Here is a 19,428-nt window from a genome sequence, read left to right as displayed (position 1 = left end):
CGATTCGATCTTAGTCCTGTATTGACGCTTTGCCTGTTTGATCGGTCATCGGAGGGCATAGTGGGATTTCTTATACGTTTTCGGGTTAGAGTCCCGCTCCTTGAAAGCAGTAGCTCTAGCCTTTAGCTCAGTGCGGATGTTGCCTGTAATCCATGGCTTCTGGTTGGGGTATGTATGTATGGTCATTGTGGGGATGATGTCATCGATGCACTTATTGATGAAGCCAGTGACTGATGTGGTGCACTCCTCAATGCCATCGGAGGAATCCCGGAACATTTTCCAGTATGTGCTTGCAAAACAGTCCTGTAGCTTAGCATCTGCTTCATCTGACCACATTTTTATTGATCGAGTCACTGGTGCTTCCTTCTTAAAATGTTTGCTTGTAAGCAGGTATCAGGTGGATAGAATTATGGTCAGATTTACCAAATGGTGTGCGAGGGAGAGCTTTGTATACGTCTCCGTGTGTGGAGTAAAGGTGGTCCAAAGTTTTTTCCCTCTAGTTGCACATTTAACATGCTGATAGAAATTTGGTATTACTGATTTAAGTTTCCCTGCATTAAGTCCCCTGCTACTAGGAGCGCAGCCTCTGGTTGAGCATTTTTCTGTTTGCTTATGGCGGAGTACAGCTCATTCAGTGCCAGCATCAGTCTGTGGTGGTATGTAGACAGCTACGAAAAATACAGATGAAAACTCTAGGTAGATAGAGTATCTCATGATAAGCTGTAGACCACACTACCTCAGGCGAGCAAAACCTCAAGACCTCCTTAGATATCGTGCACCAGCTGTTATTTAAGAAAATACACAGTCCGATGCCCCTTGTCTAACCCGACAACGTTGTGCTGTCCTGCCGATACAGCGTATAACCAGCCAACTGTATGTCGATAATGTTGTCATTCAGCCATGACTCCGTGAAGCATAAGATATTACAGTTTTGAATGTCCCGGTAGTTTAATCTTCCGCATAGGTCATCGATTTTATTTTCCAAAGACTGCACGTTTGCTAGCAGAATGGAAGGAAGTAGGGGTTTATTTGATCGCCTACGAATTCTCAGAAGGCAGCCCGCCCTCTGGCCCCCTTTTCTCTGCCTTCTCTTCACGCAAATGATGGGGAACTGGGCCTGTTCCTGGGGAAGCAGTATATCATTCACGTCGGGCTCATCAGACGCGTTAAAGGAAAACAAGTAATCATAGTACTGATGTCCAGAAGATCTTTTTGGGTCATAAGAGATGGTAGCGGCAACATTGTGTACAAAATAAGTTTTAAAATAAGTTACAAACAACGCAAAGAAACAAACAAAAAAACGATTGGTTAGGAATATGTAAAACATCAGCCTTGTTCTCCGGCAATCATCTTGATTCTGAATTAAATAATCATTTTTTAAATCATTTTTTCACACTTTTATTTTTTTTACTATGTCAGTATGTATTTTTTCAATGTTGTGAAAGACATTAACAGTTGGAAGAGTTGCAGAGTTAAATGAAAATAATGGCATTGTTGATTAGATGCTTTTTTCATTAGGATATTTGGTCTATTTACTATATATATATGGAAACAGTATTGAAACAAATACAACAGAAATGGTACTATATATAAATAAATAAAAATTGTTATACAAATATAAATGACCAAAGTTATGATAGATTGCCATAGACTTTCTGTTAATTACCAAAATGACTGAAGATACCGGTAACTTTGGTAAACTACCTGTGGTATATTAACGAGGCAAGATGCAGCCATGCTGTTTAGCATCAAGTTTAATAACAGAATGAATTGACATGTGCATTCTCATAATGCACATTGACCTTGACTATGGTACATATGGTGACCTGCGTGTACCAATATTACTATTAACCCTATTATGTAATACCATAATTGAACCATGTAGTTGTTATTGGCTAATTAATACACTACATCATCGTCTCCTTTTAGTCTGAGAAACAGTAACAAATGATCCCTATTAAATGGGTGGCAGGTAGCCTAGTGGTTAGAGTGTTGGACTAGTAACCGAAAGGTTGCAAGATCGAATACCAGAGCTGACAAGTTAAAAATCTGTTGTTCTGCCCCTGAACAGAATTTGTTCTTAACTGACTTGCCTAATGAAATAAACGTTTTTTTGAAATGCTTGTACTGTAAACAACTAAAATAGTATGTATCTTTTAAACATTTCAATGAACAGTTTGATATCATGCGTTTCTTTTTCTTACAACCTTTGTCCATACTTTTCTCATCATAACAATTCGTAACGTTGTATTTCGCAGGTACACGGCATCATCCACTCCAAATGACCTTTCCACTGTACGTTGGTCATGGTTAGAGCATTGGGCCAGTAACTGAAAGGTTGCTGGTTTGACTACTCAAGCCGACAAGGTTCAAAATCTGTCGATGTGCCCTTGAGCAAGACACTTAACCCTAATTTGCTCCCGGGGCGTTGTATTACTATGGCTGACCCTGTAAAACATCACATTTCACTGCACCTATCCGATGTATGTGACAATATTTTAAATTTGGTTTTACTTTTACTTGTACTGCTTCCTGCGAAGCACAGCATTGCGAACATGTCTGCTCAAGAAGAGGTCAGCGGGCGTTTGTCCTGTTGTGCAGTCCGTTGTGGTGCGGTACTGCAGTCAGAACAAGGAGATCTTGTCCTTTATGTCCAGAGTGGTACTGGCAGGCTTTATTAAAACCATTTTTGAATGTCTGAACATACCTCTCTGCCAGCCCTTTTGAAGCTGGGTGTCCATGCGTGCTGGTGGAGGGCAGGATTCCGTTCTACCTCACAAACGTCTGGAAGTCTTCGCATTGTCCGTTACGATTTTCTCAGGTAACCCGAATGATGAGAACAACTTCTCAGTCTGGTTATGGTAGCATGTGAAGTGATTTGTGACATTCTGAACACTTCTAACCGTTTAGAGTGTGCGTCAACCACTATCATAGACATGGGCTTGCAAAGTCTGTGTAAACATTTAACACTCACCATGGAACTCCCATGGATGCAACAAAACCTGTCATGGTATTTCACACTCCTTGCAGACCGGGTCCACTTCTCTATATCGTTCTGGCCACCTGACATAAAGTATTTGCGAGCAAGTGGTTTCGTTTGTACAATGTCCTGGTGTCCTGTGTGTATTGTCCCATAAGAAACACCCTCGTTCCTCCGTGTGTAGAATTTCAAATTTACTTCAACCTGTTCAAGCCAACTCTCCATGATATATTTGTAGACTTTTGAGAGCTCCCTCTCCATGTGTGTTGCCCTGGCTATTTGTGTAGCATTCAGCAGTGCTGCCTCAAAGTGCTCTGTTAGCAGTGCGTGAATGTGAGCTGACACAGTTCCGGCATTACTGGTCTCAGGTAGTAGTCATACGCTGACAAAATGTTGGCCTACCGCTGGATGCAATCGTAGGGAGGCTCTTGTGCTCCCCAAACATGGTAAGTAAGGGTTTGTGATCAGTCAATAAGTTAAATTATCTCCCCCACATAGATTAGTCCCAAGGCTTCCTTTTCAATCTGTAAGCATTTCTTCTCAGCTGGGGAATCTCTATTTGGCATAATGTGCTGGATGATGGCTTCAATACTGTACAATGCGTCACAAGCCAAAGAAAGAGGTACTCACGAGGCACAGATGTCAATTCAATGTCTATTCCATGTTGGCTCAATGTAATTTCATTGAAATGACGTGGAAACAACGTTGATTCAACCAGTGGGTAGTTTTGAGTCACAGTGGACTAAGACCTGATCACTCGTTAACAGTTCTTTTCATTTGTTGAAGTTATCCTGTTCCGGTTGTTTTCAACGCCAAGTCACTTTCAGCAACCTGTACAGTGGCGCTAGAACTGTGCTCTGCTGTGGTACAAAACGCCAATAGTAGTTAACAAGACCCAGAAAGGCCCTCAGCTCTGACACGTTTGTAGGCACAGGTGCCCCCTGGATAGCTTTGATTTTCTCTGTGGACGGGTGGATTACTCTGTTATCCAACACATGACCTAGATACTTGATCCGTGTTTTCTCAAATTCACATTTGGACTTTTTCACTTGGAGTCCATTCTCCTGAGGACGTTGCAGGACCTTTCGTAGGTTCCTCGGGTGCTCCTTTTCATTCCATCCAATCAAGATCCTTCATCTGATTTTCCATAATCCTCTGAAAGATAGAAGGGGCGGAGCTTACCCCGAAAGGTAACCTATTGTGCATTCAGAAAGTATTCAGAACCCTTCACTTTTTCCACATTTTGTTACTTTACAGCCTTATTCTACAATGGATAAAATAAAAACTTTTCCTCATCAATCTACACACAATAGCCCGTAATGACAAAGCAAAAACAGGTTAAGAAATGTTGGCAAATTTATAAAAATTCAACAAACTCAACGATTTCAGACCCTTTGCTATGAGACTTGAAATTGAGCTCAGATGCATCCTGTTTCCATTGATCATCCTTCACCTGTGGTAAATTAAATTGATTGGACATGATTTGGAAAGGAAAACACCTGTCTATATAAGGTCGCAAGTTGACAGAGGGTGTCAGAACAAAAACCAAGCCATGAGGTCGAAAGAATTGTCCATAGAGCTCTGAGACAGGATTGTGATCTGGGGAAGGGTACCAACATTTTTTTGCAGCATTGAAAGTCCCCAAGAACACAGTGGCCTCCATCATTCTTAAATGGAATATGTTTGGAACCACCAAGACCCTTCCTAGAGCTGGCCGCCCGTCCAAACTGAGCAATTGGGGGAGAAGGGCCTTGGTCAGGGAGGTGACCAAGAACCGGATGGTCACTCTGACAGAGCTCCAGCATTCCTCTGTGGAGATCGGAGAACCTTCCAGAAGAACAACCATCTCTGCAGCACTCCACCAATCAAGCCTTTATGGTAGAGTGGCCAGACGGAAGGTAAGTATCTATGTACGAGCTCATCTGGTGCAACTAGGGCTGTTGCGGTGACCGTATTACCGCCACACCGGCGGTCACGAGTCATGAAGGCAGTCAAATTCCATGTGACTGTTTAGTCACGGTAATTAGGCTTCTCCAAGCTCTGATGCTGCTGATCAAACTTGCTAACTGCTTGGTACTCAGCAATCTATTGTCCCTCTAATCACTCTGACATCAATGCAAATGTATTCAAAAATCTAATCAAACACTTAATGAGAGCCCATGAGCTCACGTTGTGCAATATTTCTATAGGCTATGCAACTGCGTGAAAAAACAGAGTGATAGCCCCTACTAAAAAAAGGAGGATCCATTCAGCTTTCTATAGACTAGGCCTACTATATTTTTTTCTCAACTTTCCTAATATTAAGCACATTGTTTATCTTGTCATGACTGTCCTGTTCAGATCCAAATAGGTCAGATCAGGTTTGCAATGAATGACTGCAACCACATGCCCTCTCACCCGCAGAAGGGGGAGGAGGAAATTGATGGGGGTTAACTCCCGCCCTGTTGTAAATCAAGGTAGAAGATTCAGGTCTGCCTCTCCAAATTCATTAAAGGAATGTGCCAATGTTTCAACAGACTTTTCCCAACGAAACTCTAATACGTTCTAAAGCGAATACTGGAACAATATTTCGAACATAGAACGTGGGGAATGGTCAGAGGTGATCTAAAGAACACTAATGTCATTTTGTGATGTCATAAAACATGCCATTTGCTATTTACGTGCATATTTTTCCCGCCGACCCTGTTGAGACAGGTGCATGATAATGGTCCATTCTAAATCAAAACCAATTTGCACACATATATTATTTAGTATATGTAAATATTAAATCAAGCATAGTCTGTTGGGTGACAATATTAGCCTATCACTTGTGATGTCACACCCTGATCTGTTTCACCTGTCTTTGCAGGACCTTTTGCAGTTGAGTGACTATTGGGCTTGTCTCATTTACATTTACATTTAAGTCATTTAGCAGACGCTCTTATCCAGAGCGACTTACAAATAGTCTCCACCCTAATCTGTTTCACCTGTCTTTGTGCTTGTTTCCTCTCCACCCTGATCCGTTTAACCTGCCTTTGTGCTCGTCTCCACCCCCTCCAGTTGTTGCGCATCTTCCCCATTATCCTCAGTGTATTTATACCTGTGTTCTCTGTTTGTCTGTTGCCAGTTTGTCTTGTTTTGTCAAGCCTACCAGCGTGTTTCTCTGTTTTTTAGCCCTCCCTGTTCCGACCTGTTCTGCCTGCCCTGACACTGATCCCGCCTGACCTGGTTAATTAACTTCTGCCTGTCCTCGACCTGCTTGCCCCTTGTATTCTAATAAATATCAGAGACTCTGACCATCTGCCTCCTGTGTCTGCATCTGGGTCTCGCCCTGTGTTGTTATATGAATGATATATTATCACTTGAATGATGCCCAGCATAAGAGACTGCTTTTTTCCCCTAAACCTTTTAGATTCATATTCACACACCTCATGTAGCCTAGCCCATAGGCCTATATGTGGCCAAATAACTTCTTAAAATTAACCACATTAATCCGCTTTACAAGGGGTTTAAAGCCTAACTGACTTACATAAGCAGGGCATGAGTTTCAAGTCAGGGAAAGATCATTTTCACCATAAAAATGTAACTTTATAATGAAAGCATTACGTGCATAATCTCATTTGAGGTCACTTTTGATAATGGTGTTTTCTCGCTAATGGAACATTCACGCTTATAGCCTACTGCCATGTGTGCATCGCTACGCTTATAATGTGAAGAAATAGCCTAATAGTTTATCTAAACGTTCTGATCTATTGCGTCAGCCACAAAAAAAATGCCCGTGGCTATATTAATTTGGGATCTATTGAACCCCACAACTGTCCCAGACTATGTTTGGAATATTTATTTATCGCACAATAGGGTCAACTTTTGTGCTATGGGGGACAGTAGGCTAGTGCTTTTGCTGTACGTTAGACCTACTCATCTTGTTGGCTGACGATAAGTAAATGATAGACAGTTCTTCCAGTATCTTCAATATGCACCTCGGAATTGGATAAGGACGTGCACAGTTGTGTCCCGGTGTGTCTGTCTTCACTTGTAGCCTGTGAGAAAGACCTGATCACGTGTCGGAGAGCCATTTGAGTGAGAGGCACTTCGGATTGCGCAGCACTCAGGGAGAAGGGCACAATGCATCACTCCAGGCCGCAAAAAGCATGTATTTTTTATAGGGTGCATTACGACAACAAAGGCGATGCCGCCGTGAAATTTGAGGCATTATCAAGTGCTTGTCAAATTGTGAATAAGAGACTATTGGAGTGTTTACAGCCTGCGCAAAAAAAACAAAGCAGAGCTCATGCCTTTCAAGTGACTTTTTTCAAGTCTTAAAAATCAAAACAAAGCCCAATGTTTGTAGAACAACTAAAGTTACATGAATAACTCTAAATTAAGCATATTAGGAGTTCCTATGTCATGTCTGCTCCCGCTCTTCCCTCCCCCTGGTGCTTGAGGGCACCAGGTTGTCCTGCATCACGCACTCCTGCCATCCATCACGCACACCTGCCTTCCCTCGTCATGTGCATCAGCGTTATTGGACTCACCTGGACTCACTTATCACCTGTTAATTTCCTCCCTCTGTTCCCCGCTGCTGCACTGTATTGTTTTTTTCTTTCGTATTAGTTTGCTGATGCTGTTCCTGTCTCGTTCCATGTCCGTCTTTATTAAATGTTTTACTCCCCGTACCTGCTTCGTCTCTCCAGCATCATCTCACGTGACAACCTATTTCTTTGTTAACCGCTCAACACAGAATAGCCGTATGTGCGCACTCTCTCAAATCGTTTGGAGAAAATATTTGTTCAATTGTTTTCTTCATACTATAAAATAATGCCACGTGAATTCTAAGCAAATCTTGTTTGCTAAATTAACTAGTGTAGCCCACAGGTGTGTGGCATAACCACATCAGGACCACTCAAAGTATGCTATTCTTTTCTTCTGAAATAATGGTATTTATTGTGAAGGTGTAGGCTATATTACATGGATTAATTAGACTTTTAAAATGTAGATGTTCCAAAGGTCTGCATCAGTGGCTTGTAGGCTATGTATGACTCACATAACCTACAGGAGGCAGTGGCCTCCTGTGAGTCAGCTGTGTCTACACTCTCTGTCTGTGTGTGTTGTGTGACACACCATCTGCATTACTGTGCAGTCTCTCTGGCCTGTGGACAATATCATTGTCAAACTGATCCAGTTTCTCCAACCATTTAGCCAACTGTTCCCCAGGTTGTTTGAAGTTACTCAGCCACCTCAGTGAGCTGTGATCAGTTCTCATTATACATTTCCTCCCCAGCAAAATCTGTCTGAAATGTTTAAGAAACACTACCACAGCAAGAAGCTCCTTCTTGGTAGGTGAATACTTGCTCTCCTGTTTTGACAGTGACCGACTGGCTAATGCTACTACTCTCTCTCTCTACCCTCGTGTTTCTAGGAGAGGACTGCCCCTATGCCTGTGTCACATGCGTCAGTATCCATTATGAAATCTAGATTTGGGCCAGGGAAAGCAAGTATGGGGGATGTGGTAAACTTGGAATTTAATTTGTTAAAGGCAACTTCATACGCTGCGTTACACTCAAACATTTTCCCCTTATCTGTCAAACTGTACAAAGGCTCCGCCATAGCTGCAAAATCTGGTATGAACCTCCTGTAGTATGACGCCAGGTGTAAAAAGATTCTGTCTCTGTTTTCATGGGGTCAGTCGACACTCTATCAGCTGAGATGATGTGTCCCAGGTAGCTCACCTGTGACCTGAACAAATGGCACTTAGATGGCTTCACCTTAAGTCCTGCATGATCCAAACCTTGTCTAAACACTTCACATGCTCTTGGAATGTACGACCAAACACTATGATGTCGTCTAAGTACACCAAACATGTTGTCCACTGTAAATAAGCCAAAACCAGGTCCATGAGACACTGGAAGCTGCTTGGAGCATTTGTCAACCCAAACCCCATTATCTGGAACTCGAAAAGTCCTCTAATTGTCATAAAAGCAGTTTTGCAACGATCCTCGGGGTGCATCTCGACTTGCCAGTAACCACTGGCAAAGTCTAAAGTGGAAAACCACTGAGCACCGGAAAGCAAGTCCAAGGTCTCATCGATCATAGGAAATAGATAAGCATATTTTAGTGCTAATTTAACCTTCTGTAATCTGCACAGAACCTGATTGAGCCGTCCTTCTTTCTTACTAACACCACTGGTGCTGCCTATGGACTGCTGGATGGGTAAACTATTCCCCTTTCTAACATATCCTGCAAATGCTCGTCAAACTCTGCTTGCAGATGAACAAGCACCCGCCTCAATGCTCATTTGATAGGCCTGGTGTCCCCTGTGTCAATCCTATGCTGGACTAGTTTAGTGCATCCCAAGTCAAAATCACCCGTGCTAAACATTCCCACATACCTCCCCACCATTTCCTTTACAGCTCTCAGCTGCTTCGCAGTTAGCTGGCTGCAATCTATATAAGATAACTAACGAGACTGCCCCAGGCGAGCTCCTGATCGACATGTGTACTTGGTGCATTGAGTTGGTTGGAACATCTCCAGCGCGCTGATAATAAATCATTATTAATTTAAGTGTAGAATTTCCATGACACTACCAACAGGTTACTTGTATCAGTGACTAACGCAGGGCTCAAGAAGACCCTCAGTTTTGTCTTTTTTACTGTACCCTCAATTTTACCAGTTATAAACATTTCACTTCTGGAGGGGATAATCGTGCCATTCATCAACACCACTTAACACACTCCCCCTGCCACTCCCCTGAAAATCAAGGGAATCTGCTTCCCCAAAACACGTGTTTTCTTTTTCACGTCAAGTACAGCCCCATATTTTACCAGAAAGTCTGTCGCTATCAGTACACACTGGTCTGCGTTGCTAGCAACGACAAAATCCCAGCTCAGATTCAATGTTCATGACTGTGGACCAGGTCTCCAAGACTGAGAGAAACTGTCCATTTGCTACTTTAAAAACATATCTAGGATAGGGGGCATCATTTGGAATTTTGGATGAAAAGCATGCTCAATTTCAACTGCCTGTTACTTATCCACAGAAGATAAGATATGCATATTATTAGTAGATTTGGATAGAAAACACTCTAGTTTCTAAACTGTTTGAATCATGTCTGTGAGTATAACAGAACTTATGTAGCAGGCGAAACCCTCGAGGACAAACCATTCAGATTTTCTTTTTTTTTTGAGGTCACCCTCTTTTCAATGAGTTTTCATTGGGATTCCAGATTTCTAAGGGACTTTGCTTGCAGTTCCTACCGCTTCCACTGGATGTCACCCGTCTTTAGAAATTGGTTGAGGTGATTCCTTTGTGTAATGAAGAAGTACGGCCATCTTGAACAAGTGTCACATCATGTTTGATAGAGGCGCAGAGGACCAGAAAGCATGCTTGAGTTTGTTGTCTTCCTGTATTGAACACAGATCATCCCGTCTTCAATTTTATCGATTATTTACTTTAAAAAATACCTAAAGTTGTATTACAAAAGTAGTTTGAAATGTTTTGGCAAAGTTTACAGGTAACTTTTGAGATTTGCGCAAGTTGGAACCGGTGTTTTTCTGGATCAAACGCGCCAAATAAATGGACATTGTGGATATATATGGACAGAATTAATCGAACAAAAGGACCATTTGTGATGTTTATGGGACATATTGGAGTGCCAACAGAAGAAGCTCGTCAAAGATAAGGCATGATTTATATTTTTATTTCTGCAGTTTGTGTCGCGCCTGCAGGGTTGAAATGTTCTCTCTTTTGTTTACTATGGTGCTGTGCTCAGATAATAGCATCGCTTGCTTTCGCCGAAAAGCCTTTTTGAAATCTGACATGTTGGCTGGATTCACAACACGTGTAGTTTTAATTTGGTATCTTACATGTGTGATTTCATGAAAATTGTATTTTTATATGAATTTATTTGAATTTGGCGCTCTGCATTTTCTCTGGCTTTTGACGTTAGCGTCCCACATATCCCAGGGAGGTTTAACCATGCTTTGGTATGGTTGCAATGTACCACTTATCTCCAGTAGCATTTCTCCATACCTGTTCATGTTCCATGGAAACATGGACCCCGAGTCCACCACGAACTCATACTCTGAGTCGGCAAATTTGCACTCCAGGTAAACCCCACTCTCCACCACACTTGATGTAATTCTCGCTGTGGACTGGTCAGCTGTGCATGTAGTTGAATCCGATGCTGTGCTGACATGGATAAGGAAAAGACCGTTTTTTCATGTGCAATGACATTTCCAGCAGGCCCTGCTATTGGTCGACGTAGGTCATCCTCTGTCGCTCCCGGGGAAGCTAGATCTCCCTCTCCCTGGTCCGGTCTGTATCCTCCCGTGGCGTTTGCCGTTGCTACTGTAAAAGACCCTGGAAACACTCTGCTGCTTTGGTATGTCCGCCACTGATGTCGCTGCCAAATACTGCACCTTAGTCCGCAACTGTGCAACGCTCTCACGCAATGACTCAAACATCTCTTTTGGAACTCTGACATTCTCTCCAACTTGAGGCAGAGTTACCTTGCTTGTCCCACACATGTTCACTTTTTTATTGTGCAGTGTCTTCACTTTCCAGCATTTCTAGCTGCTTTATCTGATCAAGCTCTGTAGCCATGCTAATGGCCTCTTCCAACGTTTTTGGTACTGCCTTGCGCAGGTGCATACGCAGATCACTGCACCCAATGTGTGTAATAAAACGGTCTCGTGCCAGCGAATTACGTGTGCTCGTGCTATAATCTGGATAAGCCTTTGAAGCTAGCCTGCTTAAACCATGCCCAAAGTCATGAATGCACTCAACAACTTTACCTTTTCTGTCCTGAAAAAATGCATGATTCCAGTCAGCATGTGCCGGTGGCTCAAAATGCCTCTGCAAAGCCACTTTCACACTGTTCTAATCATTCTTGGTATCCTGAGGTAAAGTACTGCTCATTTCCCCTCAGCAACAGCATGAGAAAGTTCAAACGATCTACCGCTCACCATCCATTCACTTGCGCTGCTAACTCAAATGGTTCAATCCAAACAGTCCATTCATCTTCTTTCCCCTCGAAAGATTCTGACATGAACACTGGCTGGTCAATCCGACTGTCCATGGCATCCGGCTGATCCACCACCGGCTGTCGGTCGGCCAGTGGTTGTTGATTGCTGTTCCCGGGTTGTTCAACTTTTCCCTCCCTTTTCCAATGCAGCTAACCAGCTAAAATTAGCCAAGCTTGTAAGTTGTTAGCTAGTTGACGTGCAAATCCCACCATTGCCACCAATTTGTAACAAGCCTGTAAAGCCAATGAAAATCACACGTAGTTTGACTAGCGTAAACAGTCCTAGGACACTGATTTCCCATAAATAACCAAGTTGTAATTTATTTGGATGAACACAGACAGTGCACCCCAGCACTGACCCGCCGCACAATCGCCTCACCAAAGACTCTCCCTCAGCATGCTCCAGCATCCTCACATACAGCAACTAATTTGCATAACATTGTGTGATAGCCTGAGAGACTTTTGAATGTGTAAAATATTACACTATGAAAGAGCAAATTGATAAAGATTTTGGATTCCCAGTAGATTACAACGGCATTGGACAAATAGTTGCTTCTAGCTTTGTCAAGTTGGTTGTTGATCATAGCTAGACAGCCATTTTCAAGTCTTGCTGTAGACTTTCAAGTCAATTTAAGTCAAAGCTGTAACTAGGCCACTCAGGAACATTTATTATCGTCTTGGTAAGCATGTTATTGTCCTGCTGAAAGGTGAATGTCTCCCAGTGTCTATTGGAAAGCAGACAACCAGGTTTTCCTCTAGGATTTTGCCTGTGCTTAGTTCTATTTCATTTATTTTTATCCTATAAAAACTCCCTATTCCTTGCCGATAATAAGCATACCCATGACATGATGCAGCCATCACCATTCTTGAAAATATGAAGAGGGGTACTTAGTGATGTGTTGTGTTGGATTGGATTTGCCTCAAACATAACACTTTTTATTCAGGACATAAAGTACATTTATTTAGTGCCTTATAGCAAACGGGATGCATGTTTTGGAATATTTTTATTCTGTACAGGCTTCCTTCTTTTCACTCTGTAATTTAGGTTAGTATTGTGGAGTAACTACAATATTTTTGATATCATCAGTCGTCTCCTATCACAGCCATTCAATTCTGTAACTGGTTTAAAGTCACCATTGGCCTCACGGTTTCCTTCCTCTTCGGCACCTGAGTTAGGAAGGACGACTGTATCTTTGTAGTAACTGGGTGTATTGATCCACCATCCAAAGTGTAATTAATAACTTCACCATGCTCAATGGGATATTCAATGTCTGCTTTTTATTTTATTTTTACCCACCTACCAATTGGGGCCCTTCTTTGCGAGGTATTGGAAAACCTCCCTAGTCTTTGTAGTTGAATCTGTGTTAGAAATTCACTGCTCGACTGAGAAACCTTACAGAATTTTATGCGTGGGGTACAGAGATTAGGTATTCATTCAAAAAACATGTTAAACACTATTATTGTAAACAGAATGAGTTCATGCAACTTATTATGTGGCTTTTTAAGCACATTTTTACTCCTGAACTTCTTCAGGCTTGCCATAAGAAAGGAGTTGAATATTTATTGACTTTTAGCTTCAAATTTTGTATTAATTTGTAAAAAGTTCTGAAAACATAATTCAACTTTTACATTATGGGGTATTTTGTGTAGACCAGTGACACAATCTCAATTTAATCCATTTTAACCCACAAAATACTTTGAAGGCACTGTAAATGCATTAACTATTTATAAAAATAAATCTATTTGTGGTTTATAAACTCTATAATTTGTTTACAAGCTTGAAAGCTATACTTTTAGTTTTATGGTTGACACAGCTTGTTGGCCATTAGCCAATCTGTGTTTCTCAACTAGTTCAAATCACATGAATGCATCCAACTGGTATTTACAAATTCACTACCGGTAAATTTCCACCTCGCAGCATCAGAGTGAAAGCGTTACTTTTTTGTTGTACCTTATTTAACTAGGCAAATCAGTTAAGAACACATTCTTATTTACAATGACGGCCTACACTGGACAAACCCGGACGACGCTGGGCCAATTGGGCGCCGCCCTATGGGACTCCCAATCACAGCCGGTTGTGATACAGCCTGGAATCAAACCAGGGTGTCTGTAGTGACGCCTCTAGCACTGAGATGCAGTGCCTTAGACCCCTGTGCCACTCGAGGAACCTACATTGCCCAATATAACAATCCGGTCAGAGCAGACAATGCAAGGAACATTGTGAATGCTGAACATTGTTTTCTCGCTGTACCAAAACCGAACTGTGACCGTAAACCCCAATACCTACTGATACGTGGGTTTGGTGAACTGATACACCCCTATTAGGAACTTTAAAAAAATATGAACATCTCCACATAGCCTATCTTCCCTATAGGTTTACATTAAAATTAAATGAAAATGCAAAAATACAGTTCTAAAAATGTAATAGGTCTTAGTTTGTATCGATGGATGTTCGTCGTATCTCAATCGTCCACTGGAGTTTATAGTTTACTAATTACCCACTTTTTTTTTACCACTACATCACTGATATTAATACAAAATCTTAATAGTCTAATATTTCATGTGAATGTGATAATGCAATGACTGTGTGCTCCATTGATGTCTGTTTGTGCGGAGCTTGATTAGTAATGCCTAGAAACAGAAACGTGAACGCTATGTCATTTGAGAAAATAACTATGTGAAGGGTTGATGATTTTATACAATTCATCATTCCAACTGACTGAACAGTTGCTGATTCTGTGTGTCATTGTGAATAATGAATCATATTTCCCCCCTTTTAGGGGTATAACATTACAATTGTTTAGCTAATAGGCTGTGTGTTCCTAGATTCCTCTCTTTCCGGACCTCACTAAAACTCAAACCCCGGTAAATGGCTCTGCCTGCATATACAGTACAATTCATAAGACAAAATCAATGAAAATACGATACAATGTCAAACCAAATAAAAATACAGCACAACACAAATATTCTAGAAAAACTTACATTCTTCAGTAAGAAGGTCCCCAAGCAATATTAAATTACCGAGCTGTACCAGAACATCCAATTCTAATGTATTTTGTAGTTGGTTCCAGCAATGAGGTGTATTAAAACTAAAAGCGGATTATCCTAGTTCGGTGAGGACCTGAGGTTTGGTATCTCATGATTTTATACTTTAACAAGTTAGGTAAATCGGAAGCTTAGTAGTAGAGCTTTGGAAACAAAAAGGGAGGAATGAAGTGATCTACGGGATTTTAATAATGAGGACCAGCCAACCATTTGATACAGGATACAGTAATGAGGATTAAATCCGTCACCTGTGATAAAATGAAGGGCACTATGGTAGATGGCATCCAAAGGTTTATGAGTAGTGACTGATGCATTCTGGTAAATAGTGTCACAATAGTCAAAAACTGGCAGGAAAATTGAATGTACTGTACAATTGGCTTCTTGCTATTTAGGGACAGGCAAGACCCATTTCTAAAAATAAAAAAAGAAGCCCACTTTAAATCTGAGCTTTTTAACTAGCACGTCTCTGTTTTTTAAATGTTAAATCGAGTGGAGATTATTATGGCCTAGTATGTGCCACGTAAACAGCTGGTAACTGAGTTGTTTCGACATCTGGTAACTAAGTTCATTCAGAATCTGGTAACTTGTGTTCTAGACATTGTCAACAAACATGGTGTATAATTGAGCAATAAAACCAGAGGAGGTGTAGTATATTGCCAATATACCACGGCTAAGGGCTGTTAATATGCACGGCGCAACAAAGAGTGCCTGGATGCAGCCATTAGACTTGGTATATTGGCTATATACCACAAACCCCCGAGATGCCTTATTGCTATTATAAACCGGTTACCAACGTAATTAGAACAGTAAACAGTAATTTATTGTCATTCCTGTGGTATACGGTCTGATATACCACGGCATTCAGAGCTCAAACCAACCAGTTTATAACTAGTATTTTTCAGCGACATCATACCTCCAGGTGATATCATTCTTTTTCCAGCTCAGCCCGGTCAAAGCATATCTCTTTTTCCTCTTCCTCCTTCTCTTCCTCAGGTCTTCCGTTCCGACAATGTCAGGCAGGGAACAGCGAGGGGTCTTCATCAAAGAAAGAGTAGCATGGTCTGAGGGAGGAGAGGGAGGGGGGCCAGAGAGAGGGGGAGAGATAGAGGACATTCATATTTTTATAATTATATTCTATTCTTTCATCAGTGTGTACAATAACAGTTAGGGTGGAGAAACAAAGATGAAGTTATCCAGGCTCACTCTATATATATATATATAATTACACACACACACACACACTACTGGTCAAACGTTTTAGAACATCTACTCATTCAAGGGTTTTTCTTTATTTTTACTATTTTCTACATTGTAGAATAATAGTGAAGACATCAACTATGAAAGAACACATATGGAATCATGTAGTAACCAAAGAAGTGTCGAGATGAGATTCTTCAAATAGCCACCCTTTGCCTTGATGACAGCTTTGCACACTCTAGACATTCTCTCAACCAGCTTCTCCTGGAATGCTTTTCCAACAGTCTTGAAGGAGGTCACACATATTCTGAGCACTTGTTGACTACTTTTCCTTCACTGTGCAGTCCGATATATATATTTGAATAAAACATTTTTTTAAACTATTTTGTTTAACAACATTTAGGTATTTTGTCCATTTAGCAATAAAACATGTTTTTTTCTCCAATTAAACATAGACTCAGGGTTGCAAAAGTATGCTAAAGAGTTTACCCAGTGTTCCGGTCTCCTCTAGCCCAGCAAACCTCTGCATCTGGCGGAGAGCTTTCTGGATGCCCTCCTTGGTCTGGAGCCTCTCTGTGCGGGGGTCCGGAGGGGGCAGGTACCCATACCGACTCAGCCAGTCCTCCATAGAGAGAGAGACACACATACATGCACAGAGTGATTCCTAATTCCTTGATATATTACAGAATAAGTAGTGATTAAGTGTGTTTGCACATGTGGAAGAAACACAAATGTTTGTGGAAAAAGACAGCTCAAGAATGATACCATACACGCACTTTGTACACACACACACACACACACACACACACACACACACACTGTGAAACTATCTCCAGTATGCATATACACTGGCCTCAGTTCCAAGGAATATTGTAAACATGCACCACTATATGCAATTTATTGTTAAACATTAGCCTGCCCACATTTGAGTCCAATGAGCTTTTCTTTTGTTTAAAACACATAACTACCATGAGCTTTTCTTTACGTTTAAAACACATAACTGAAACATAACATTTATGGGCAACACCACAGTCAAATAATTCACAGCAAATGGCAGTATGGATCTAATGTAAATCATTAGTAGAGTCCCAATACTAGCATTGAACATAGTATGCCAATCTGGCTATTTGAACAATGCCTATTGTATGAAAACGTATTTAATATCTAATTATGTACATCTCACATGTCATGTGAATCTGAGGGAATGTCATAAATGCGAATAATGAAGGTTATTACATTGGTTGTCATTACCGGACTGGAAGAAGCGTGTAGGGTTTCCTACTTACCACTCCACGAGAGTACTGGTCAGCCGTTGGGGCACACAGCCCGATGGAGATTGTTAGAAGGAGCCCTGCGCCGCTCACCAAGAGCAGACGATGATAACACATAACTAACCTGAACATGCGTTCGCTCACCACGACCTCTCGTAAAGATGGGCTACACAGGATGGCCGTTTCATTCCACAGAGTGTGTGACCACTTGAGCAGTCAAATGCTTGACTCATAACCGTTGGCTTCTCGGTGGACACTCAACCTGAAACCTTTGCAGCTCTCTGGATAACTCTGACGAATCAAATAAATAAATAGATATAAACAACCTTTTCCCTGAGTAAGCAGAGAAAGTACAAGATGGGGAGAACAGTTCCTCAGAATAGTTGAAGATGCTTCTTTAGCAGAGCTCTGTCTCGGTCTGTTTTTCTCTTGCAACATCCCCTGAGACTAGGCTGGGCCTGCGCATGGATGGACATACTGTATAGATCAATAGGATGCACTTATAGTCAGCAGCCCCACCCCACCCCTTTTCTCTGGGTTCATTTTCTCATCCACTCCATTCTGGTAAACACACACACACATACACTTTTTTTGTTTCCCTCTCACTCTGCAGAGCACTTGTTTAGAAGGTGGACATCTAAACAGCTTGTCCTGTATATTGCTCTATTTACCCCATCCTTAAAAGGAGCTTTCCCACACTGCATCGAACCCATACTCCGCCTCTGATCCGGGGATGATAAGTTCAAGAGTACAAACGTCTTCATAGAGTATGTTCAAACGATGATGTCATCGGCGTACAGAGGCGACGACAAACCGGCAAGAGAACTGACCCTGTGTCGTACACATACCCACATGAGTTCAGCAGAACCCACAACACAGACGGTAACAGTATTCACCACATATCTTTCATTCAAAGCAGAGAGATGTGTATCTTTTTGTGTCACCACTGTAGAGGGCCAGACGAGATGAAGGAGAGAGGAGGGATGGAATGTAAGAAATAATCAATAGAGGGTCTGAGAGAGGATATGAATGGGGGCGAAAGTGGGGGGGGGGGGGTGATGAGGTCCTGAAACAGTGGGTTCCACTCCTTCCTGTTTGCTGGGGCTGATGTTTGACACCCCCCGGGGAGAATTCCAACCTGTTGAGTATTGTGTTTATAAAAATAGATTAGATAGAGGATGTTTATGAGGAAGATTAAAACAGAGGAAGACAGCTGGGGATTTACGGAAAGAAAGAACGCAATACATACACTACATGACCAAAAGTATGTGGACACCTGCTTGTCAAACATCTCATTCGAAAATCATGGGTTATTATGGAGTTGGCCCCCCCTTTCCTGCTATTACAGCCTCCACTCTTCTGCGAAGGCTTTCCACTAGATGTTGGAACATTGCTGCAGGGACTTGCTTCCATTCAACCACAAGCGCATTAGTAAGGCTGGGCACTGATGTTGGATGATTAGGACTGGCTCACAGTTGGCATTCCAATTCATCCCAAAGGTGTTTGATGGGGTTGAAGTCAGGGCTCTCTGCAGGCCAGTCAAGTTCTTCCACACTGATCTCAACAAACCATTTCTGTGTAGACTTTGCCTACACAGAAACGGGAAATGGCATTCCGGGGGCATTGTCATGTTGAAACAGGAAATGGCATTCCCCAAACTGTTGCCATAATGTTGGAAGTACAGAATCGTCTAGAATGTCATTGTACGCTGTAGCATTAAGATTTCCCTTCACTGGAACTAAGTGGCCTAACTCGACCCATGAAAACAGCCCAAAACCATTATTCCTCCACCAAACTTTACAGTTGCAACTATGCATTTGGGCAGGTAGCGTTCTCCTACCATCTCATATTGCTCAAATAAACAGCAAATTGGGTAAAAAAAACAAACAGATAAAGCAACACCTTATGGCAAAAAGCCTCTCCCCTATTTGACT

At 41.8% G+C, this 19,428-nt stretch overlaps 1 protein-coding gene across 1 annotated transcript in view; it reads right to left on the bottom strand.

Annotated features, from left to right (window-relative positions):
• mmp25a (matrix metallopeptidase 25a) overlaps positions 1-18,398 on the bottom strand; it is a 33,456-nt gene extending 15,058 nt beyond the window's left edge. The window contains exons 1-3 of the mRNA XM_029635289.2: positions 17,510-18,398; positions 16,713-16,845; positions 15,940-16,087 (exon numbers count right to left, since the gene is read on the bottom strand). Of these exons, the coding sequence (XP_029491149.1) occupies positions 15,940-16,087; positions 16,713-16,845; positions 17,510-17,626 (398 nt within the window). The 5' untranslated portion in view covers positions 17,627-18,398. The remainder of the gene's footprint in view (positions 1-15,939; positions 16,088-16,712; positions 16,846-17,509) is intronic.
• Positions 18,399-19,428: the final 1,030 nt, after the last annotated feature.

Source organism: Oncorhynchus nerka, linkage group LG26 (assembly GCF_034236695.1).
Source record: "Oncorhynchus nerka isolate Pitt River linkage group LG26, Oner_Uvic_2.0, whole genome shotgun sequence".
Lineage (NCBI taxonomy): Eukaryota > Metazoa > Chordata > Actinopteri > Salmoniformes > Salmonidae > Oncorhynchus > Oncorhynchus nerka.
The sequence above is the reverse complement of the archived record's forward strand: the minus strand, read 5'-3'. Positions and strand labels throughout refer to the sequence as shown.